General features: G+C 41.5%; 1 protein-coding gene across 1 annotated transcript in view; it reads left to right on the top strand.

Moving 5' to 3' along the window:
- Positions 1–24,346, top strand: part of TEX11 (testis expressed 11) — a 479,256-nt gene that overhangs the window by 142,887 nt on the left and 312,023 nt on the right. The window contains exon 9 of the mRNA XM_054718924.1: positions 19,100–19,154. Coding sequence (XP_054574899.1) covers positions 19,100–19,154 — 55 coding nt within the window. The remainder of the gene's footprint in view (positions 1–19,099; positions 19,155–24,346) is intronic.

The raw sequence follows: 24,346 nt of genomic DNA, 5'->3' as shown, positions 1-24,346 counted from the left end.
ATTTTTTTATTGAATCATTTATCTTCCTTTTATTAAGTTGCATAAGCTGCCTGTAGATGTTGGAGATTAAACCTTTATCAGTGATAGCATTTGCAAATATGTTCTCCCATGCAGTGGGCTTTCTTGTTGTTCTGTTGATGGTTTCTTTTGCTGTAAAAAAGATTTTTATTTTGATGTAGTCCCATTTGTTAATTTTCTCTTTAGCTTCCATTGCCCTAGGGGCAGTGTCATTGAAGAAGTTCTTTTGGCATATGTCTGAGATTTTGTTGCCTGTGGATTCCTCTAGTATTTTTATGGTTTCCTGTCTTATGTTTAAGTCCTGTATCCATTTTGAGTTTATTTTTGTGTATGGTGAAAGATGGTGATCTAGTTTCATTTTTTTTAATGTATCTGTCCAATTTTCCCAACACCATTTATTGAAGAGACTGTCTTGACTCCATTGTATGTTCATGCCTCCTTTGTCAAATATTAATTGAGCATAGTGGTTTGGGTCGATATCTGGATTCTCTATTCTGTTCCATTGATCTATATGTCTGTTCTTGTGCCAGTACCAGGCTGTTTTGAGAACAGTGGCTTTGTAATACAGCTTGAAATCTGGTATTGAGATTCCCTCCTACGTTATTCTTCTTTCTCAGGATTCCTGTGCCTATTCGGGGTCTTCTTATTCCAGATGAATTTTTGGAGAGTTCTTTCTAGGTCTGTGAAATATGCTGTTGGTATTTTGATGGGGAGTGCATTGAATCTGTAGATTGCTTTGGGTAGTACGGACATTTTAATGATGTTGATTCTACCAATCCATGAACATGGTATGTTCTTCCATCTGTTTACGTCTTCCTCTATCTCTTTTTTCAGTGTCCTGTAGTTTTCCGCGTATAGGTCTTTTACCTCCTTAGTTAAGTTTATTCCTACGTATCTTAATTTTTTTGGTGCGATGGTAAATGGGATTGCTTTTTTATTCTCTCTTTCTGTAAGTTCACTATTGGTGTATTGAAATGCCATAGATTTCTTGGCGTTAATTTTGTATCCCGCTACATTGCCGAATTCATTTATTAAGTCTATTAGTTTTTTGATGAAATCTTTTGGATTTTTATGTACAATATCATGTCATTTGCAAATAAGGACAGCTTCACTTCTTCTTTTCCAATTTGGATGCCTCTTATTTCTTCTTCTTGCCTAATTGCGATAGCTAATACTTCCAGTACTATGTCAAACAGGAGTGGTGATAGTGGGCATCCCTGTCTTGTTCCTGTTCTTAGGGGAAATGGTTTTAGTTTTTGCCCATTGAGTATGATGTTTGCTGTGGGTTTATCATATATAGCTTTTATTATGTTGAGGTATGATCCTTCTATTCCCACCTTGTTGAGAGTTTTTATCAAGAAAGCGTGTTGGATTTTGTCAAATGCTTTTTCTGCATCTATTGATATGACTATGTGATTTTTATCTCTCAATTTGTTTATGTGATGTATCACATTTATTGATTTGCAGATATTGTACCATCCTTGCATTCCTGGGATAAATCCTACTTGGTCATGATGTATGATCTTTCTGATGTATTGCTGGAGCCGATTTGCTAGGATTTTGTTGAGGATTTTGGCATCTATGTTCATGAGGGATATTGGTCTGTAATTCTCTTTTATTGTGTTGTCTTTATCTGGTTTTGGTATTAGGGTGATGCTGGCTTCATAGAAGGAGCCTGGAAGTGTTCCTTCCTCTTGAATTTTTTGGAATAGTCTGAGGAGGATAGGTTTTAGTTCTTCCTTGAAAGTTTGGTAAAACTCTCCTGTGAAGCCGTCTGGCCCCGGGCTTTTGTTTGCTGGAAGCTTTTTGATGACTGCTTCAATTTCTTCCATAGTTACTGGCCTGTTGAGCTGTTTAGATTCTTCCTGATTGAATTGTGGAAGGTTGTATTTGTCTAGGAATATGTCCATTTCCTCCAGGTTGTCCAGTTTGTTGGAATAGAGTTGTTCGTAGTATTTTGTAACAATCCTTTGTATTTTGTCGTGGTCTGTTGTTATTTCACCTCTTTCATTTCTGATTTTGTTTATTTGGTCCCTCTCTCTTTGCTTCTTGGTGAGCCTGTCTAGAGGTCCATCAATCTTGTTTATCCTTTCAAAGAACCAGCTCTTGGTTTTGTTGATCTTTTGTATTGTTTCTTTGGTCTCTGTGTCGTTTATTTCCGCTCTGATCTTTATTATTTCTTTCCTTCTGCTTACACAGGGCTTTTCTTGTTGCTCTCTCTCTAATTCTTTGAGTTGTTGGTTTAGGTAATTTATTACCATTGTTTCTTGTTTTTTGCAGTAGGCCTGTAGAGCTATGAACTTCCCTCTCAGGACTGCTTTCACTGTGTCCCATAGATTTTGGATTGTTGTGTTTTCATTGTCATTTGTTGCCATGATGTTTTTTATTTCTTCCTTGATGTCTTTGGTAACCCAGTCATGGTTTAATAGCATGCTGTTTAGTCTCCATGTGTTTGATTTCTTTGGGTTGTTTTTTTGTAGTTGATTTCCAGTTTTATGCCACTGTGATCTGAGAAGATACTTGATATGATTTCTATCTTCTTGAATTTGGAGAGACTTTGCCTATGTCCTAACATATGGTCTATCTTTGAAAATGACCCATGTGCACTTGAAAAGAATGTATATTTTGTGGCTTTGGGGTGAAATGTTCTGAAGATGTCGATTAATTCCATATGGTCTAGTGAGTCATTTAGGATTGATGTTTCCTTGCTGATTTTTTGTTTAGAGGATTTGTCCAATGGTGATAGTGTGGTATTGAAGTCTCCTACTATGATTGTATTGCTGTCAATCTCTCCTTTGATATTTTCCAGGAGTTTTTTAATGTATCTTGGTGCTTCTGTATTGGGTGCATATATGTTTAGCAGAGTTATTTCTTCTTGTTGGATTTCTCCCGTTAGTATTATGAAGTGGCCTTCATTATCTCTTGTTATGTCCTTCACTTTGAGATCTAATTTGTCAGATATAAGTATTGCTACCCCAGCTTTCTTTTCATTTCCATTCGCCTGGAAAACCTTTTTCCATCCCTTTACTCTCAGTCTGTATGCGTCCTTTTTTTTGAGGTGGGTTTCCTGTAGACAGCAGATATATGGGTTTTGTTTTCTTATCCAATCTGTTACCCTGTGTCTTTTGATTGGGGCATTCAATCCATTTACGTTTAAAGTTATTATTGATAGGCACTTATTTGTCACCATTTTTATTCTATACCCCTGTGTTCCTTCTTTGCTTCCTATTTCTTTCTTTCTTTCTTTCTTTCTTTCTTTCTTTCTTTCTTTTTTTTTTTTTACAGCAGACCCTTTAGCATTTCTTTCATTGCTAGTTTGGTGGTGATAAACTCCCTTAGCCCTTTTTTGTCTGTGAAGCTCCTGATTTCACCTTCAATTTTGATTGATAGCCTTGCTGGGTACAGTATTCTTGGATTGAGACCCTTCCTTTGCATGACTTTGTATATTTCATTCCATTCCCTTATGGCCTGATGAGTTTCTGTTGAGAAATCAGTTGCTAGTCTGATGGGGTTTCCTTTGTATGTAACTGTCTGTCTTTCTCTGGCCGCTTTTAAGATTCTTACTTTGTCGTTGGTGTTTGCCAACTTGATTATAATGTGCCATGGCATTGGTCTTTTTGGGTTCATTTTGCTTGGAACTCTGTGAGCTTCTTGGATTTGTGTGGGTTTTTTCTTCCCTATATCAGGGAAGTTTTCTGTTATTATTTCTTCAAATAGGTTTTCCATTCCTTGCTCCGTTTCCTTTCCTTCTGGTACCCCTATTATCCTGATGTTGCTTTGTTTTGTGTTGTCCCGAAGTTCCCTTAGGCTCTCCTCATGCTTTCTAATTTTTGTTTCTAGAAGCTGTTGTAATTGGGTATTTTTTTCCATCTTGTCTTCTAGCTCAGTGATGTGGTCCTCTGCTTCTTCTAGTCTACTCTTGATGCTTTCTATTGAGTTCTTTACAGCAGCGATGTCATTTTTCATTTCTTCTTGGTTCTTCATTTCCTCTTGGTTCTGACTCATATTGTCTAATTTGTCTTCCATCCTTTTCAGCCACTTTATGACCATTTCTCTGAATTCTTTCTCTGATAGGTTGTTTGCCTCTAAATCGTTTACTTCCTTTTCTGGTGATGCCTGCTTTTCTTTTCTGTGGGGGCTATTTCTTTGTCTCCCCATGGTGTCTTCGCCAGTTTCTCCATACCTCAGGCTTTTACGGCTCCCCCGATTGTCCCCGTGGCCCTCTCCTTCCCCCCAGCTGTGGGCATTTTAGTCCGCCAGCTCTCCTGTGGTTCTGGACGATGTCCGTTCTGACCTCTACTTGTGCCTTTGAAATTGTTGTGCCCGGCTGCAGGTTAGGTGTTTCACCTATGCCGCCATCTTGGTTTCTCCAAGGTTCTTTCTTTGTTGTTAGTGTTTGTCAATTTAATTATGATGTGTCTTGGTGTCGGTCTTTTGGGGTTCAACTTGTTTGGGACTCTGTGTACTTCTTGGACTTGGATAGTTTTTTTTCTTGCCAATATCAGGGAAGTTTTCTGTCATTATTTCTTCTAACAGGTTTTCTATTCCTTGCTTCTCTTCCTCTCCTTCTTTTATCCCTATTATTCGAAGGTTGTTTTGTTTTGTGTTGTCCCTAAGCTCCCTTAGGCTCTCCTCTTGCTTTTTAAATCTTCTTTCCAGTTGCTGCTGTGTTTGTGTGTTTTTTCCTACCTTGTCTTCTAATTCGCTGATGCGGTCCTCAGCTTCTTCTACTCTACTCTTTAAGCCTTCCATTGTGGTCTTTATTGCAGCTATGTCGTTCTTCATCTCCTCTTGGTTTCTTTTTATGTTGGTGACATTTTTATTCAGCTCTTTATAGTTCTCATTGAGTTGTCTGTATTTGTCATCCATCCGTTTAAACATCCTTATAATGAATACTCTGAATTCTTTCTCTCTTAAGCTGCTAGCCTCAAGTTCATTTAATTCCCTTTCTGGTGATTCCTCTTTTTCTTTCCTTTGGGGATTTCCTTTTTGTCTCCCCATGTTTTCCTGTAATGTTTTAATTGTAGATCCACTTGCTTTGCTACCCAGGCTCTTTTGGGGATGGTGCTACTTGTGTAATCTCTCAGTTCTCCTGGGCTTGGTAATCTAGTGTAGCTCCCTACTTGAGCTACTTGGGTTCTCTTGATGTAGGCCTGCAAGCTTGAGAGGCACAACTGTGGTGTCTAGAAGTCAGCAACTATGGAGGGGAGTGTCTCAGTTTTTGCTGTCTTGAACCATTAGTTGAAATTGCACGTGTCCAGTGGGGACTCACAGTGGCACCCAGGAACCGTCTGTTGGGAGAGCTCCCAGTGGCTCCCACTAGCACCCTGTGTGTAGATGGGCTCAGGGTGCCTGCCTGTTGTAAATTCGCTTCTGTGGAGGTGTGTTTGCAGGCGCAGAGCTCTGATGCACTCTGAGGGGCCCTGGTACTGAGGTTGAGTATCTAGGGTGGATGTGGGCCATTATTCATGAAGAGGGGTTTCGGAATTTCTGCTGCGGGGCAGCACGACCTTGTCTGTACAGAATCCCACCCAGTGGGGGCTCGAAGCAGCTCCCCAGAGGACCCTGTGGGTATGGGCTCAGGGTGCCTTCCCTTGTCTGTAGCGTTGAGTTTGCCAGCTCTGGAAGTGTGCATGAACTGGTGGTGCGTTTGCCCGTGCAGAGTTCTGACACACTCTGAGGGGTCCTGGCACTGAAGTTAAACAGCTAGGGTGTAAGTGGGAAGTTATTCAGGAGAAAGGAGTTCAGAGTTTCTGCTGTGGGGCAGCGCGTCCTTGGTTGTACAGAATCACACCCAGCAGGGGCTCAAAGCAGCTCCCCAGAGGACCCCTTGGATATATGGGCTCAGGGTCCCTTCCTCTTGTCTGTGGCCTTGAGTTTGCCGGCTCTGGAAGTGTGCTCAAGCTGGTGGCACGCCCGCCCGCGCAGAGGTCTGACGCACTCTGAGGGGCCCTGGCACTGAAGTTAAACAGCTAGGGTGTATGTGGGACGTTATTCAGGAGAAAGGAGTTCAGAGTTTCTGCTGTGGGGCAGCGCGTCCTTGGCTGTACAGAATCACACCCAGCAGGGGCCCAAAGCAGCTCCCCAGAGGACCCGTTAGATATATGGGCTCAGGGTGTCTTCCTTTGTCTGTAGCCTTGAGTTTGCCGGCTGTGGAAGTGTGCGCGAACTGGTGGCGTGCCCACCTGCTCAGAGCTCTGACGCACTCTGAGGGGTCCTGGCACTGAAGTTGCATAGTGTGGGTGTCCGTGGGCAGTTATTTAGGAAGAGGCAGTTCAGAAATTCTACTGCAGGGCCGTGCACCCTTGACTGTGCAGAATCACACCCTCGGGGGCTCTCAGGGTTCCCAAGCACTGCCTGGGTAGTGGAGTGCCTGGGTGCCTATGGCCTGTGGACTCGGGGAATCCTGAGTTACGGCTCTGGGGAGGGGGAGGTTGTACTTACTGCTTTCAGCGGCGCACTTTTGGAGGTGAAGGTCTCTGGGTTCGCGCATCTGCAGCTGGGGTGGCAGGTCTTGTACCAGAGTGGCTGTAGTGTCCAGGTTTGCTTCCGAGACCAGACGGGGTGGTGGCGAGGCTAGGATTCTAGTCTCTAGCAGTTCTGTTCTTAAAGATGGCGGGTTCTCTGTGCCGCTGGTGTCCTCTCCGGAGTGTTTGCAGAGGCCACAGGGTTTTGCCAACTAAGACTGCCTGGAATGGAAGCCCCCTGGAAGAACTGCAGGGTCTAACTGTCCCTATTTCACTCACAAACACACCCACACACGTCCACACACACCTCTATCACTCTTTCACTCGATCACACACTCTCCCTCCCTACCTTCCTGCCGGTCGCCATCTTCCTGTTCATGGTTTCTTTTGCTGTGCAAAAGCTTTTTATTTTGATGTAGTCCCATTTGTTTATTTTCTCTTTAGTTTCCATTGCCCTAGGAGTGGTATCAGTGAGGAAATTGCTTCGGCATATGTCTGAGATTTTGCTGCCTGTGGATTCTTCTAGTATTTTTATGGTTTCCTGTCTTATGTTTAAGTCCTTTATCTATTTTAAGTTTATTTTTGTGTATGGTGTAAGTTGGTGGTCTAGTTTCATTTTTTTGCATGTATCTAACCAATTTTCCCAACACCATTTATTAAAGAGACTGTCTTGACTCCATTGTATGTTCATGACTCTTTTGTCAAATATTAATTGAACATACTGGTTGGGGTCGATATCTGGGTTCTCTATTCTATTCCATTGATCTATATGCCTGTTCTTGTGCCAGTACCAGGCTGTTTTGAGGGCAGTGGCTTTTTAATACACCTTGAAATCTGGTATTGAGATCCCTCCTACTTTGTTCTTCTTTCTCAGGATTGCTGTGGCTATTCGGGGTCTTTATTTATTCCAGACAAATTTTTGGAGAGTTCTTTCTAGGTCTGTGAAATGTGCTGTTGGTATTTTAATGGGGAGTGCATTGAATCTATAGATTGCTTTGGTTAGTATGGACATTTTAATGATGTTAATTCTACCAATCCATGAACACGGTATGCTCTTTCATCTATTTATGTCTTACTCTATCTCTTTTTTCAATGTCTTGTAGTTTTCTGAGTAGAGGTCTTTTACCTCCTTAGTTAAGTTTATTCCTAGGTATCTTAATGTTTTTGGTGCAAAGGTAAATGGGATTGTTTTCTTAGTCTCTCTTTCTGTATGTTCACTATTGGTGTATAGAAATGCCATAGCTTTCTTGGCGTTAATTTTGTATCCTGCTACATTGCCAAATTCATTTATTAAGTCTAATAATTTTTTGATGGAGTTTTGAGCGTTTTCTATGTACAGTTTCATGTCATCTGCGAATAAGGACAGTTTTACTTCTTCTTTTCCAATTTGGATGCCTTTTATTTCTTCTTCTTGTCTAATTGCAATGGCTAGTACTTCCAGTACTATGCTGAACAGGAGTGGTGAAAGCGGGCATCCCTGTCTTGTTCCTGTTCTAAAGGGAAATGATTTTAGTTTATGTCAATTGAGTATGATGTTGGCTGTGGGTTTGTCATATATGGCTTTTATTATGTTGAGGTATGATCCTTCTATTCCCACCTTGCTGTGAGTTTTTATCAAAAATCAGTGTTGGATTTTGTCAAATGCTTTTTCTGCATCAATTGATATGACTATGTGGTTTTTATCTCTCAATTTGTTTATGGGATATATCATGTTTATTGATTTGAGGATACTCTTGCATCCCTGGGATAAATCCTACTTGGTCATGATATATGATCTTCTGATGTACTGCTGGATCCTATTTGCTAGAATTTTGTTGAGCATTTTGGCATTTATGTTCATGAGGGATATTGGCCTGTAATTCTCTTTCATTGTGTTGTCTTTATCTGGTTTTGGTATTAGGGTGTTGCTGGCTTCATAGAAGGAGCCTTGAAGTGTTCCTTCCTCTTTAATTTTTTCTAATAGTCTGAGGAGGGTAGATTTTAGTTCTTCCTTGAATGTTTGGTAAAACTCCCCTGTGTAGCCGTCTGGCCCCGGGCTTTTGTTTGCTGGAAGCTTTTTAATGACGGATTCAATTTCTTCCATAGTTATTGGCCTATTGAGATTTTTAGATTCTTCCTGATTGAGGTTTGGAAGGTTGTATTTTTCTAGGAATATGTCAATTTCCTCCAGGTTGTCTGGTTTGTTGGAATAGAGTTGTTCATAATATTTTTTAACAATCCTTTGTATTTCTGTGGGGTCTGTTTTTATTTCTCCTCTTTCATTTCTGATTTTGTTTATTTGCATTCTCTCTCTTTCCTTCTTGGTGATCCTGGCTAGAGGTTCATCAATATTGTTTATCCTTTCAAAGAACCGACTCTTGGTTTTGTTGATCTTTTGTATTGTTTCTTTGGTCTCTTTGTTGTTTATCTCCGCTCTGATCTTTATTATTTCCTTCGTTCTGCTTACACTGGGCTTTCATTGTTGATCTCATTCTAACTCCTTGAGTTGTAGGTTTAGATAATTTATTACCATTGTTTCTTGTTTTTTTGCAGTAGACTTGTAGAGCTATGAACTTCCCTCTCAGGACTGCTTTTGCTGTGTCCCATAGATTTTGGATAGTTGTGTTTTGATTTTCATTTGTTGCCATGATTTTTTAAAAATTCTTCTTTGATCTCTCTGGTAACCCAGTCATTGTTCAATAGCATGCTATTTAGTCTCCAAGTGTTTGATTTTTGGGGGGGATTGCTTTTATTGTAGTTGATTTCCAGTTTTATGCCATTGAGATCTGAGAAGATGCTTGATATGATTTCTATCTTCTTGAATTTGAAGAGACTTTGCCTGTGTACTAATATGTGGTCTATCCTTGAAAATGTTCCATGTGCACTGGAGAAGAATGTATATTCTTTGGCTTTGGCATTTCTGTGGAATGTTCTAAAGATGTCAATTAAGTCCATCTGATCTAGTGTGTCATTTAGGATTGCTGTTTCTCTGCTTATTTTTTGTTTGGTTGATTTATCCAATGGTTTCAGTGGTGTATTAAAGTCCCCTACTATGACTGTATTGCTATCAATTTCTCTCTTGATATCTTCCAGAAGTTGTTTTATGTATTTGGGTGCTCCTGTATTGGGTGCATATATGTTTACCATAGTTATATCTTCTTGTTGAATTGTTCCCTTTAGTATTATGTAGTGGCCTTCCTTATCTCTTGTTATGGCCTTTACTTTGAGGTCTATTTTATCACATATAAGTATCGCAACCCCAGCTTTTTTCTCATTTCCATTTACCTGAAAAAAAATTTTCTATTGCTTCACTCTCAGTCTGTGTGAATCTTTTGTTCTGAGGTGGGTATCTTGCAGACAGCAAATATATAGGTCATGTTTTCTTATCCATTCAGCTACCCTGTGTCTTTTGATTGGTGCATTTAATCCAGTTATCTTTAATGTTATTGACAAGTACATGTTTGTTGTCATATTTTTCCTTAATGTTTGTGTTTCTTCTTGCCTTTCTCTTTCTTATTTTTACAGCAGTCCCTTCAGCATTTCTTGCATTGCTGGCTTGGTAGTGATAAACTTTCTTTGTCCTTTTTTGTCTGTGAAGCTCCTAATTCCACCTTCAATTTTGAATGATAGCCTTGCTGGGTATAGTGTTCTTGGATTCAGTCCCTTGTTTTGCATCACTTTGTAAATTTCATTCCATTCCCTTCTGGCCTGGTGTGTTTCTGTTGAGAAATCAGTTGATATTCTGATAGGAGAACCCTTGTAGGTAATTTTCTGTCTCTCTCTGGCAGCCTTTAAGATTCTTACTTTTTAGTTGGTGTTTGCCAATTTAATTATGATGTGTCTTAGTGTCAGTCTTTTAAGGTTCATCTTGTTTGGGACTCTATGTGCTTCTTGGACTTGCATGGTATTTTTCTTGCCAGTATCAGGGAAGTTTTCTGTCATTATTTCTTCAAACAGGTTTCCTATTCCTTGCTTCTCTTCCTCTCCTTCTGGTACCCCTATTGTGAATATTGTTTCGTTTTGTGTTGTTCCAAAGCTCCCTTAGGCTCTTCTCTTGCTTTTAAAATCTTCTTTCTAGTTGCTGCTGTGTTTGTGTGTTTTTTCCTACCTTGACTTCTAATTCGCTGATGTGGTCCTCAGCCTCTTCTAGTCTACCGTTTAAGCCTTCCATTGTGTTCTTTATTGCAGCTATGTCGTTTTTTATCTCCTCTTGGTTCTTTTTCATGTTGGCGACATTCTCATTCAGTTCCTTATAATTCTCATTGAGTTGTGTGTATTTGTCATCCAGCCGTTTAAACATCCTTATAACCATTACTCTGAATTCTTTCTCTGTTAAGCTGCTAGTCTCAATTTCACTTAACTCCTTTTCTGGTGATTCCTCTTTTTCTTTCTTTTGGGTTTTGCTTTTTTGTCTTCCCACGTCTTCCTGTAATGTTTTAATTGTAGATCCAATTGCTTTGCTTCCCAGGTTCTTTTGGGGATGGTGCTACTGTTGTATTCTCTCAGTTCTCCTGGGCTTGGTAATCTAGTGTAGCTCCCTCCTTGAGCTATTTGGGTTCTCTTGCTGTAGGCCTGCAAGCTTGAGAGGCACAACTGCGGTATCGAGAAGTCAGCAGCCGTGGAGGGGGATGTCCCAATTTTTGCTGTCTTGCACCCTTAGTTGAAATCATGTGTGCCCAGCGGGGACTCACAGTGGCACCCAGGAACCGTCTGTTGGGGTGATGGGGTTCAGGGGTCCTGCACTCTGGAAAGGTGTGACTGTTGTGTCCAGAGTTCTGTAGTTGTGGGGTGGGCAGACTCAGCTTTTGCTGCTGTATGTGTGGTTGATAGGCGCTCACTCCCATTGGCGGCTCACAGGGGTTCCCACAGTACATTTGCCTGCGAGTCACTCTGAAGCTCTCTGAAGGGCCCTGGCAGTGTAGCCGCATAATTGAGCCACCTGTGGGCAGGTCTCCAGGATGAGTGAATTCCGAATTTCTACTGCCTGGGGGGCAGTGTGCCCCTGTTTGTCCAAGATCACACCCAAGGAGAGCTCACAGTGGCTCTCACTAGTGCCCTGTGGGTAGATGGGCTCAGGGTGCTTGCCTGTTGGAAATTTGCATCTGTGGAGGTGTGTTTGCCAGTGCAGAGCTCTGACGCACTCTGAGGGGTCCTGGCACTGAGGTTGAACAGCTGGGGTGAATGTGGGCAGTTATTCAGGAAGAGGGAATTCAGATTTTCTACTGCGGGGCAGCACGTCCTTGTCTGTACAGAATCACACCCAGCAAGGGCTCAAAGCAGCTCCCCAGAGGACCCTCTGGACATATGGGCTCAGGGTGCCTTCCCTTGTCTGTGGTGGTGAGTTTGCCTGCGCAGAGCTCTGACGCACTCTGAGGGGCCCTGGCCCTGAAGTTGCACAGCTGGTGTGTCCGTGGGCAGTTATTCAGGAAGAGGGAGTTCAGAATTTCTACTGCAGGGCCGCGCGCTCTTGTCTTTACAAAAATCACACATGCGGGGGCTCCCAGTGGCTCCCAGGCACTCCCTACAGAGTGGATTGCCCTGGCTGCCTGTGTGCACTGGAAACGCACGAATGTTTTGTCCAGAGTTCTGCCGCTGGGGAGGGAAAGGTTGCACTTACTGCTGCCGAGCAGTGCACCTTTGGAGGTGGAGTTCCCAGGGTTCATGGGTCTGTGGGTGGGGCAGCAGGATTTTGGCTGGAGTGGCTGCAGGGTCGCAGGGCTTTTCCAAGGCCTGTCTGGTTGGTGGTGCTGATGAGTTCCTAAAAAATGCCGTTCTCCCCTTCAAGATGGTGTGGGCTCCATGCTGGAGTCCCCCAGTCTGGAGAGTGCTCTCAGCAGTGGTAGTCTCTCCTTGTCTAAGAGAGCCTGGTCTACCAGCCCCTGCTGCTCCTACGGGGCTTTAACTGTCCCTTACTCACACACACACCACACACATCCACACTCTCCTTTCATACCCTCACTCACTCACTTCCTCTCCCTCACCTCTGTCCTGCCAGCTGCCATCTTCCTTCTCCAATCTGTCATTATTTCTTCAAACAGGTTTTCTATTTCTTGTTCAGCATCCTCTCCTTCTGGCACCCCTATTATGCAAATGTTGTTTCATTTCATATTGTCTGAAAGGTCCATTATTCTCTCCTCCTGCTTTTTAATTTTTTTTCCCAGTTGATGCTCTACTCGGGTGTTTATTTCTACCTTGTCTTCTCACTCACTGATTCAGTGTTTCGCTTCTGGTCTACTGTTGAAACCTTCCATTGTGTTCTTGGTTATATCTATGTCATTCTTCATTTCCTCTGTTTCTTCCTCATGTTGGTGTATTTCTCATTCAGCCCCTTATAATTCTCAGTGAGTTGCATGTATTTCTCATCCAGATATTTGAGCTTCCTCATAACCATTACTCTGAATTCTTTCTCTGACAAAATACTTGCCTCCGTTTCATTTAGTTTCTTTATCCATGTTTCCTCCTTTTCTTTCATTTGTGGGTTGTTTCTTTGTCTCCCAATTTTTGCTGTTCCTTTGTATTTGTTTCTGTGTATTAGATTAAACTACTATGCCACCCAGATTTTGTGGGTTGATCTTATGTAGTAGACTAGTAGCCCATTTGCAGGAAGAATCCTGCAAGCGGCCACTGTGGCCATGTGCGCTGCCACTGCCGCCACCGCCGTTGCGGCCGCCGCGCCAGCCCCACTCCGCTCCGCTCCGCCCTACTCCGCCCCGCTCCACCCCGCCCGGGCTTTCCCTCTGGCAGCCACCTTGCTTTCCGCTTTTCCTCCCTCTTCCAAGTTGTCTTCAGTCTTCACTCCTCCCTCGCTCAGCGTATGCAAATTAACTGCCATCTTTGTTGGGTAATTTGCATACTCGCCCTGATTGGCTGTTGGGCGTGGCTTAGGCTGTTGGGCGTAGTGAAGGTGCGGTCAATTTGCATATTACTATTTTATTAGGTAGGGTATTTTGTGGGACCCAGTGAAGTAGTCTTTCAGATCTCCTGGGCTGGGTGTTCTAGGGAGGCCCCCTACTTGAGATATTTGTGTTCTCCTGATGTAGTTGGGTCTTGAATGTTATTGTCCCGTTCATCAGTGGAGTCTTCTCTCAGGGTATCTGATTATGTCACTCACTCCATACCATGTTGTGCCAGCCATTGTGGAGGTTCTGACTGAACAGCACAAAATACAACAAGACAAGGTACAGCACAGAAGGAACAGAACACAAATGTGCACAAAACCCCTGTAACTCTAACAAAAGTGACCACCATTGAATAGGGAATTAGGAAAGAGAAAAGAGAGCAAGAATGATAGGCAAAAAAGAAAGAAAAATTTTGGGGGAAAACACAACAAAACAAATAAACCAAAAGCACAAACAAAAAACACCCTGAGAAAGGGGGAGGGGGGAAAGAATCTGTAGATGCAGAGCTTAAAATAAAGAAAATAGCATTAAACAATTAAAGGAATAGGAGAAAGACCACAGTTTATAATTAAGGAGGGAAAAAAGAAATAAGTAGGCAAGAAAGAAAAAAATTGAAAAGGAGAGTAGAGGAGAGAGCAGATAGGCCTAAATTTAGGAAGTGAACCAAGTTTAGAAATTAGGAAAATAATAAAAGATAAAGAGAAGAGAGAGAAAGGTTAGAAAAATTAAGTAGTGAAAAAAAAGAAAAGAGAAAGGGAAATTGAGTAGGAGCAGGGAAGAGGAAATTATATATATGAACAAAACAACAGAGGCTAGAATAATAACAAATCAGATAGATAAGGAATATCAGTTTTTAAAAAGGGGAAAAAGTAAGGAAAGAGAAAAACTAAAAAGGAAAAAGGAGCAGAAAATGGGATAGAAAAAGAAGAGAGGAAGGGGTGCAAAAAAATAAATAAAATAAAAATTAAAAAATGAAGTGTCGTTGGCTTCAGCTGAGTTTTAATGCCCCATGAGAGCTGGTTTAGGACCCCCACTCTTCTGTCTGAAAATTCTGGGCTTACTTTTTGCCCATCTGTCTACTTTTATTCATTACCTCCTATTGTATTAACCATAGTTATTTTGAATGTCCAACCTGATAATTTCAACATCTCTGCCATGTCTAGTCCTGATGCTTTCTCTGTCTCTTAAAATTGTTTTTTGCCTTTTGGTATATCCCTTAATTTTTCTTCATAGGTGGACATGTTCCACTGAGTAAAAGGAACTGTGTAAATAGGCCTTTAGTAATGCAGTGGTTAGGTTTGGGGAGAATTGAAGAGTTCTGTAGTCCTATGAATATTTCTCAGTCATTTGATAAGCCTATGCTTCTGAACTGTGAACTTCAAAAGTGTTTCTCAGTTTTTTCTTCTCTTTTAGGTGGTACATAATAGCTAGAGTGGGGTGGAGGTGAATATTTCTTTTCCCCAGGTCAGTTAGGCTCTAGTTAACTAGTTTCCCATCAGACCAGACCTTGTTAAGATGAACAGGGTGCTTTGGGGTATTTCAGAATAGTTTCTTTTAGCCTCTTCCTGCCAAAGTCCAAGGGGATATTTTTATGATATTTGCTTTTATAGGTCAATCTAACAATATTGTGGGTCATCCTCTATGACTATATTCCCCTGGTGTTTGTAACTCTCAGACTTTTCTACACTGAACTTCTAGCAATCTATCAATTTTACAGTTCACAATTTTCTGTTCCAGCACTGGTTTCCTTGGCAGTTTCTGCTTGTGAATCTTTCCTGTGGTAGGTCACAACTCCTTGATTTGCCTGTCCATCTCTCCAATCTTGAGGGCAGTGGTTTACCCTGTGCCTTTCCTTCTCTTATGGATCTAAGAAGAGTTCTTGATTTTTTAGTCTTTTCTGCTTTTTTACTTGTTAGAATGGGGTAGTAACTTCTAAGCCCTTTACATATAGAACCTAAATCCAAAGCTGTGATTTGGTTTTTAAGCTTGGATTCCTTACCATTGTAAATCAACATTAATTTTAGATTGTAATCTATATAATAAAAGCCTAAGCGACCATTATGGCAGAATGACCAGAATGACTGGTCGCTCTGAAGTGCACTGACCACCAGGGGGCAGATGCTAAACACAGGAGCTGCCTCCTGGTAGTCAGTGCACTCCCATAGGGGGAGCGCTGCTCAGCCAGAAGCTGGGCTCATGGCTGGTGAGTGCAGTGGCAGTGGCAAGAGCCTCTCACGCCTCCTAAGGAGCTAAGGAGCAGTGAGCAGGCAGGCAGTAAGGAGCAAGGGGTCCCGGACTGTGAGAGGGCGCAGACCAGGCCGAGGGACTCTCACCCCACCCCCATACATGAATTTCATGCACCGGGCCTTTAGTAGAGAATAAAAGGCATTTGTTTAAGTAAAAAAGGAGTGGCAGCCTGGGAAAAATATTCAGGTAGCAATTTAAATTGTGTGCCATTGAGACAAAGGGAGGCCATCTTTTATAGCAAAAGTTCCTGCCCAGCAGATAGAAAGAAATTTTGTGCCCTACCTGGTTTGGCTCAGTGAATAGAGCATCGGCCTGTGGACTGAAGAGTCCCAGGTTCAGTTCTGGTCAAGGGCACATGCCTGGGTTGTGGGCTAGGTCCCCAGTGGGGTCGTGCAGGAGGCAGCCAATCAATGACTCTCTCTCATCATTGATGTTTCTATCTCTGTCTCCCTCTTCTTTCCTCTCTGAAATCAATAAAAATATATTAAAGAAAGAAAGAAAGAAGAAAGAAAGAAAGAAAGAAAGAAAGAAAGAAAGAAAGAAAGAAAGAAAGAAAGAAAGAAACTTTGTGTTGGCAATGGGTGCACCATTCAGTGTGCAGATGATTTTTTTGGTGAATTTTGTACTTGTGAAACCTGTATTGGTTTTGTGAACCAATGTCACCCTAATATATATATATATATATTTTTAATTTCTTTATTAAGGTATCACATATTTGTCCTCATCCCCCCATTCCCATCCCACCCTAATATATTCAATTTAAAAAGTTCCCATCCAGATTCTCAATTCAGCCTGTTTTATGTAAATGAGGTACCTAAATTGTGCAGTTTTGATTAAACAGGGGAGGTCTCAGTCCATTGGTGGAAAGATGAAACCATGGCTTTCCTGCAGTGGTCGACTCAGACGGTGTAAACAAATAGGCATAGTGTGGGAGGCCGAGTTCAGTCTGAGGTTCTTTCTGGAATACAGAGTACTCGAGAAGCTCCTGTCAGCAAATGGCCGCTAGGCTCTTATTATTTATAGACTTTGGACCCTTGTTTGACTATGGGGAGTCCATTTCAAGCAGATAAATTCCTTCTTGAGGTTCACATTAAATGAATATTTTTTTCTTGGGATTCATACTCTCACCCTGCATCAGAGTACCTTAATTTTCAGTTATTGTTTGGGAAGAGGTTCTCCTGAAGCCATTTGAGCCATTCAGCCTCACAGGCTCTTTGCTGATGGATCAGTATGCATAGCCTTCTGTATCCTCAGGGATGAATGTGAACCCAGGATTGTTCTTGGCTATCTCTTTCCCCTGTGTTAAACTTCTGGCTGTTTTTTCCCCCACTTGTTGCCACTATTATCATGGAGCTACCAGTCCCCTCTTAATTGCTCACCGGCAAGATCTCCATTGATTTTGACAATGCCCCTTAGGCAGGAACATCTCCTGCTCTGTTCTAAATAGTCAGTCCCTTCAGGCAGGGATGCTGAGATCTTCCACTTCATTGCCTGCTTCCTCCCCTGGGAAGAACCTCTGTGCCACCCTACTGGAGTTAGTGGCAGGAGCTTCGCATGCTTCTCCTGGAGTGATACCCTTGCTCTATGAGTGGATGCTGAGGAGATGGTTGTCCCTGATCTTATTAGCATGCCCACCTGGCATGGAAGCTCTGTCCAATGAGTCAGCCTGGGTGAAGGTAACCAGGGGTCTAATATTCTTGATCTGTTGCACCTGGCACAGAGCTCTTACTCTAAGAGTGAGAACTGGGTGGGGAAAGGAAGACCCATCTCTTTCATTGTACCTGACCTGAATAGCACTTCCACAGCACAGGCCTGGGGAAGACAAGAGAGGCTGGCAGCCCTCCCCTCCCTAGGTGAAACCATAGCTTCGGAGTCTAGGAGCTAGAGCAAGAGGGAATTCCCACCTTCTTGACAGCATTCATCTGGAGTAGCTTCTGAGATGGAGCTGGTGTGGATAGCAGCAGGTATGGATAGGAGATAGGAGCTCAAATGCTACAGACTATCACTATTTTAGTTGTGTTTTAAATAAATATTTTTCCATTTGCTATAGACCCTTAGGGCAATTTCAAGAGACTTTAAGTGGTCATTTATTTTAACGATTTTAACAGGAAAATGGTTGTTTCATTGGGGAAAGGATTCAAGAACTCCTTATACCACCGTTACAAAAGTTCCATCCTCAGTTGGTAACTTAAAAAACTGAATTTAGAAGGTTTAATGTACCAAAGGAGATTTACAATGACTAGGCCACCATTATTGTATCCTTGTTAGCAAGCTGAAAACTCAGTTTGGTAGTTCTGGGTCTTTTTAGAGTTTTTAAAAAGGAATATTTCAAAGTAATGTCTTCAGTTTAATTCATTTCACCAAAATTTTATTGACAGTCTCCCTTGGAATACCAATTTTATGGCAAATGATCTTTATTTTCCTTTGTAAGGTTAGGTTTTGAAATCCTGAGGCTCATACTAATATATTAGTTGTGGTTATCAGAATGTGCCATAGATAATGTGGTTTGGTAATTAAAGCAGAAAATGGAAAATCAAATTTCTCTTCTCCCCAACCCCTTACTCATTTTTAATACGAATGCAGGAAATATTAGACATCAATTAACTGCTAAAGGTTCTTTCAGCTACAAGATGGAATTAATAGTCCTTCACAAGGGTGTCGTGAAGCTTAATAAATATTGCTAAGCTATTACAAGAAACCAGAATAAATCAAGCAATGCTCAGAGAGTCTGGAGTCGCACTTTATTCACCGGTGGGCTCAGAGAAAAATGAATTCAAATTCTAAGCAAAGCTACAAGCAGAACTTCCCTTTTTATTAAAGAGCCTGCCCTATGTGTGCTTAGTGGTTATCTCGCTGATGGCCTTGAAAACAACACAGTTCTTTCCAATTAAAAATACACCTGGCATGACATTGAGAGTATGGGCGTATCTGGTCTCTGGCCTACAAGGTCAGACAGCTAAGTTTATCTTCCTTATTATTCAAGAAGCCTAAAGCAGGTTGGAAAGCAAAGTTATTATTTTTTAGAAGAGGCTGTCTAAAGAAAAGCAGAGAATTCCGAACAGTAGTTTTACAAAATAGGGGTTAGCCTTCTCAAAGCATTTGTTTCTGTGAAAATCCTGTATTTGTTTTATTTTAAAAATACATTTATATTTCGTAGACTTTAAAATGCGCCATTAAGTAAGAGCTAGTATATACATATAAGCTAGTTTAATGTAGTATATTTATAAGTATAGTCAAATAGAAAAGGGCAAGAATATAATTATAGTGTTGATTTATTTGATATATACTCTGAGAAAATTGTGGCTTTTTGCAGTTAGAAAGTAATGCTTTATACAATTGATTTTCATGTACTGGTTGTCTAATAATCTGTTGTAGAGCAAAATAGATAAGTTGGAATAAAGTATAATTATACCATGTCTTCTTAGTATTATGTAATCTTGAAAATGTAATCTAAAATGAATATATTTTTTTTTCTTTTTAAATGATTAGCCAAAGCTTTGATATTGGGAAGATGGATAAGAATTCTGTTGAGCCAGAAATGCTGGTAAGGATCATGTTAAATATTGTAAAAGTAGGTAGAAGAAATACAGTTTATGTTATTGTTATAAAATTATAATAGTCTATCCCCCCATTTGTGAATAGGTTATTTATTGGGCACATCATTTAATATGTCAGTGCATTAGTTTCTGTAAAATTGATATATTAATACCTGTAGGGTAGATTCTTGCACCCATAAGTTAATATGTATAAAGTGCTTAAACAATGTTTGGCTATATAAGTTTTAGCTTTGATTATTGCATGTTAAAAAATTCTAGATTTTAAAAAAAATTCTAGGTTTTCCCCTAACCACCCAGATAGAATGTGCTGGTATGGGAGTTAATTTTAATATTTAGTCAAGCAAAATGTTACATGTAAACAAACCTGATATAAAACGAATTTAATAATTGCCATAGCAAAATGGAATTTATTCATTTTTTTTTTTATTTCAGAGAGGAAGGGAGAGGGAGAGATTTAAAACATCAATGATGAGAGAGAATCGTTGATCTGCTGCCTCCTGCACACCCCACAATGGGGATAGAGCCCACAATATGGGCATGTGCCCTGACCGGAAATTGAACTGTGACCTGGTTCATAGGTCGACACTCAACTACTGAGCCATGCTGGCTGGGAAAAATGGAATTTTTTGAATATCCATTTCTGCTTCTTACCATTATAGTATATCAATGAAAATGTAACTGAATACCTATGTATATCGCAATGTGATAGATGTGGAATAAGAGAGAAATATAAAACATGGCCTTATGTTTATGTTTAAAGTATAAAATTAATACAAGTGATTACAATGGAGTATTACTCAACTTTGAAAAGGAAGGAAATTCTTTTTTTTTTTTTTTCCAAGACGCTGGCTGAGGAGAATTTTTATTACTTTTATGTACAGAAAACTCAACAGTGCACACTTAGCCCAGCTTAGTGGCCAGCTCCTTAGCCTTGGCCTTCTCCAGCTTGGCGATGCGGGCCACCGACTTTGGACCCAGCACGTTGCCTCCCCAGTACGTTGCCTCCCCAGTGGCGGCGGATCTCATCGTATCTGTTGTTGTAGTTGGTCCGGATGGCCTCCACCAGCTTAGAAAAGGAAGGAAATTCTGATTCATGCTACAAGATAGATGATACTTGAGGACATTATGCTAACTGAAATGAGCTATTCACAAAAAGACAAATACTGTATTATTCTACTTAGATAAAGTAACTTGAATAGTCAAATTCATAGAGATAGAAAGTAGAATGATGTCTACAGGGGTTTGAAGGGAGGGGAACATGGGAGCTATTTTTTAATAGGTACAGAGCTTCAATTTTGCGTGGTTAAAAGAGTTCTGGACATGTATAGTGGTGATGGTTGCACAACAATGTGAATGTACTTAATACTTTAAACGGACAAACAATGGGTCTGTGCTGCCTGTCACTACTTGAGCCAATTAAACAGAGATATGGTTGAATCATATATGAGCGTTTATTCCAATATTGCCAGCAGTATGGGAGAGCAGCAGATCATCCACAAAAATCTGCTCTGCACACTATGATAAGCCAGCTGCTTAAATTGGGTAAAAAAGACAAAGATTACATGGGGAAATAGCCAAAGGGTATGCCAAATGGGCGGTTAATAGGTAAGCAGAAGGCTGGGGTCTTCAAAGGGCTAGTAATATGCAAAGTCTGCGGTCTTTAAAGGGCTGGCATTTCTGGTTTCTGGCTCTGGTTTCTGCAACACAGTTGTTAATCTTTCCATGATAATAGGCAGCTCCAAATGAGGAGGGTGGGCTGCATTTCCTGGTGACCTCCCCCAAGTCCTGTGTGTGTAACTGCCAGTCAGATCAGAATGTGCCTTCTTTAATCAGAATAAAACAATCACAGTTAACAGAATGATTAATATTTCTTACAATTCTAGCTGGTTCCCCAACATTTTATTTCTGCCCCTATCAATACTACTGAACCATACACTTAAAAATGGTTAACAAGGTCAATTTTAGTTATGTGTATTTTATCACAATTAAAAATGATAAAAATATATTGTGATAGTATGACAGAATGGGTTATTATACAGCAACGAGAAAAAATGAACAATAAGAACTGAAGCAATAAGGATGTTCTGATATATAATGTTGAATAATTAAAGCAAGATATAAAGTAGTACATACTGTAAGATTCCATAAATGTAAATGCCAAAAGCAGGTAGAATTAATACATAGTGTTGGAAAGTCAGGTAATTGGTTACCCTTGTTTGGAATAGTGTCTAGAAAGAGGCATGAAGTGAGCCTGTTGTTGCTAATGTTCTGAAGTTTCTTTTTTTCTTTTTAAAAAAGTTATCTTTATTGTTTAAAAGTATTACAGATATCCCCTTTCCCCCCCTCATTGACCCCTTCTAGCCCTCCCCCGCCTCCTCCCCAGGCCTTCACACTCTTGTCTGTGTCCTTGGGTTATGCATATATGCATATAAGTTCTTTGCTTAATTTCTTCCTCCCACCCATTCATCCTCCCCCTTCCCTCTGAGATTCCACAGTCTGTTCAATTTATTCCCTCCCTCCCTCCCTCCCTTCTTTCCTTTTTTTGTTAATCCTCACTTGAAGATATTTCCCCATTGATTTTTAAGGAGATTGGAAGAGAGAGGGAAAGACAGAGAGAAACATCAATGTGAGAGAAACACATCAATTGGTTGCTTCCTGCATGCACCCCAACCAAGGCCCGGGCTGGGAGGAGTCTGTAACCGAGGTATGTGCCCTGTAGGAGCGGGCCTAAACCGGCAGTCAGACATCCCTCTCGCAATCCAGGACTGCTGGTTCCTAACCACTCACCTGCCTGCCTGCCTGATTGCCCCTAACTACTCTGCCTGCTGGCCTGCTCACCCCTAACTGCCCCCCTCTGCCAGCCTGCTCACCCCCAACTGCCACCCCCCCCTGCTAGCCTGCTCTCCCCCACCGGCCTGCTCACCCCTGCCTGCCCTCCCCTCCAGCCTGCTTGCCCCCAACTGCCCCCCTGCTGGCCTGCTCACCCCCAACTGCACCCCCACTGGCCTGCTCGCCCCCAACTGGCCCCCCCTGCGGGCCTGATCACCCCCCCGGCCCCCCCCCCCGGCCTGATTACCAACAAGTGCCCTCCCCTCTTGGCCCCTAACTGCCTCTACCTTGGCCCTGCCACCATGGCCTTGTCCAGAAGAACGTCCAGAAGGTCTCCTGGAAGGGCTCCCAGTCTAATTAGCATATTACCCTTTTATTAGTATAGATAGAGGCCTGGTGCACGGATGGGGGCCGGTTGGTTTGCCCTGAAGGGTGTCCCGGATCAGGGTGGGGGTTCCCTTGGGGGGTGGGGCAGCCTGGGCGAGGGGCCTGTGGTTGTTTGCAGGCCGGCCATGCCCCCATTGGGGTGGGGGTCCCCACTGGGGATGGTGCCAGTCTGGGCGAGGGGCTGGGGTAGTTTGCAGGACAGCCATGCCCCCATGGGGTGAGGGTCCCCGCTGGGGTGCCTGGCCAGACTGGGTGAGGAGCTGATGGCTGTTTGCAGGCTGGCCATGCCCCCCAGCAGGGACCCTCACCCCATAGGGGTGTGGCCAGCCTGGGTAAGGGGCTGAGGGCCATTTTCAGGCTGGCCACACACCCCCAGTGGGGACCCTCACCCTGATGGTGGCGTGGCCTTCCTGAGTGAGGGGCTGAAGGCCATTTGCAGGCCCCTCCCTTGGCGGCCAGCCCAGGCGGGTGGGAAACTTGGCTTCCTCTGTTGCCGGGGGTGACCCAACCCTCCTGCCCACTCCGGCTGGCTCCGTGGCCGCCGCCATCTTTGTCCTGCTAATTTGCATATTTCCTCCTGATTAGCTGTGATCGTCACGGAGTGACTGTCAATTACCATATTTCTCTCTTATTAGTATAAGTGTCTCCCATTTTCTTCCCCTTTTCCCCCCTCCACCCAGCCCTCCTTCTTCACATTGTTGTTTGTGCCCATGGGCTATGCATATATGCACATATGTTCTTTGGTTAATTTCTTCCCACCTCCCTCCCCTCTTAGATGTGTCAGGGTGTTCCATGCTTTTGATATCTGTGTTGTTAACATACATGTAGTTAGTTTATGAAAATTTATGTTCTCGAGATTTTGAACTTTTTTGTATTTTATGCTTCCATTAAAATTAAAAAAAAACAAAACAAAAAAAAAAACAACAACCCTGAGTATTAGTTAAACAATTTGGGAAAACTAAGTGATAAACTGTGTGGTACTGACCTGAAGTTTGTACAAGGGCATGCAGAAAGGGGAATATCAGGGTTGACTGGAGTAGTTGAAGAATTGTTGTGGTATGAAGTCCTTGAAAGGTAGATGGGGTCCATACAGTTAAAATGGAGGGAGAAGGGAATACCAAGTAAGATGTCTGGAGGATGAAATGAGGATGAAAGACAGGATTTAATTGAGATTGAAATGTAATATATATATTGTAAAGTAAAATTATAAAGTAGTTTTCCTTTATTTTGGTTTTAGTATTTTTAAAATTAAAGTATAGTTGGTGAAGTAGTTTTTCTTTCATGCTAACAGTACTTTATTGAGGTTTAATTTATGTAGAATAATTTGTACAATAATTATACAATTCTTAAGTGTACAGTCTGATGAATTTTAATATATCTGTATGGTCTTGTTATCACCACACAGATCAAGTTACAGAAATTTCTATCACCCTCAAAAGTTCTCTTGGTCCCTTTCCAGTTAATAGTCATTCTGACCCCCAGGAAAAACCACTATTCTAACTTCTATTGCTATAGATTATTTTCAGCTTTTCTTGAACTTTGTATAAATGGAATCATACAGTATGTACTGTTTTATGTCTGCCTTCTTTTGCTTAACATAAATAGTTTTGAGATTCATTCACTTTGTTATATTTTTATGATTATTTGACCTTTTTGCCATATTTATTTCATAAAAGTCCTCCAGGAGAGTTTAAAAGTTGCAAGTTGTTCTACAAGAATAATAGTAATAATATTAAGTACATTATATACATCTTACTTGATCCATATTGGTTTTTGAATTAAAAATCTCAAATACATGACACCCTAAATGTCATTTATCTAATTTCACAGATCCTTAATGTGTTTAACATATATATTTTTTTAAATGTTAGAAGATCACCCTTGTTTGGTTCTACTGTCCTTATTATACTTAGGGGCAGATTATTCATTGAAATAGGGATCCTTCTTTCAAAATGTGAACCTG

Source organism: Eptesicus fuscus, chromosome 1 (genome assembly GCF_027574615.1).
Source record: "Eptesicus fuscus isolate TK198812 chromosome 1, DD_ASM_mEF_20220401, whole genome shotgun sequence".
Classification (NCBI taxonomy): Eukaryota; Metazoa; Chordata; class Mammalia; order Chiroptera; family Vespertilionidae; genus Eptesicus; species Eptesicus fuscus.
This window is presented reverse-complemented; position numbering and strand designations above follow the sequence as displayed.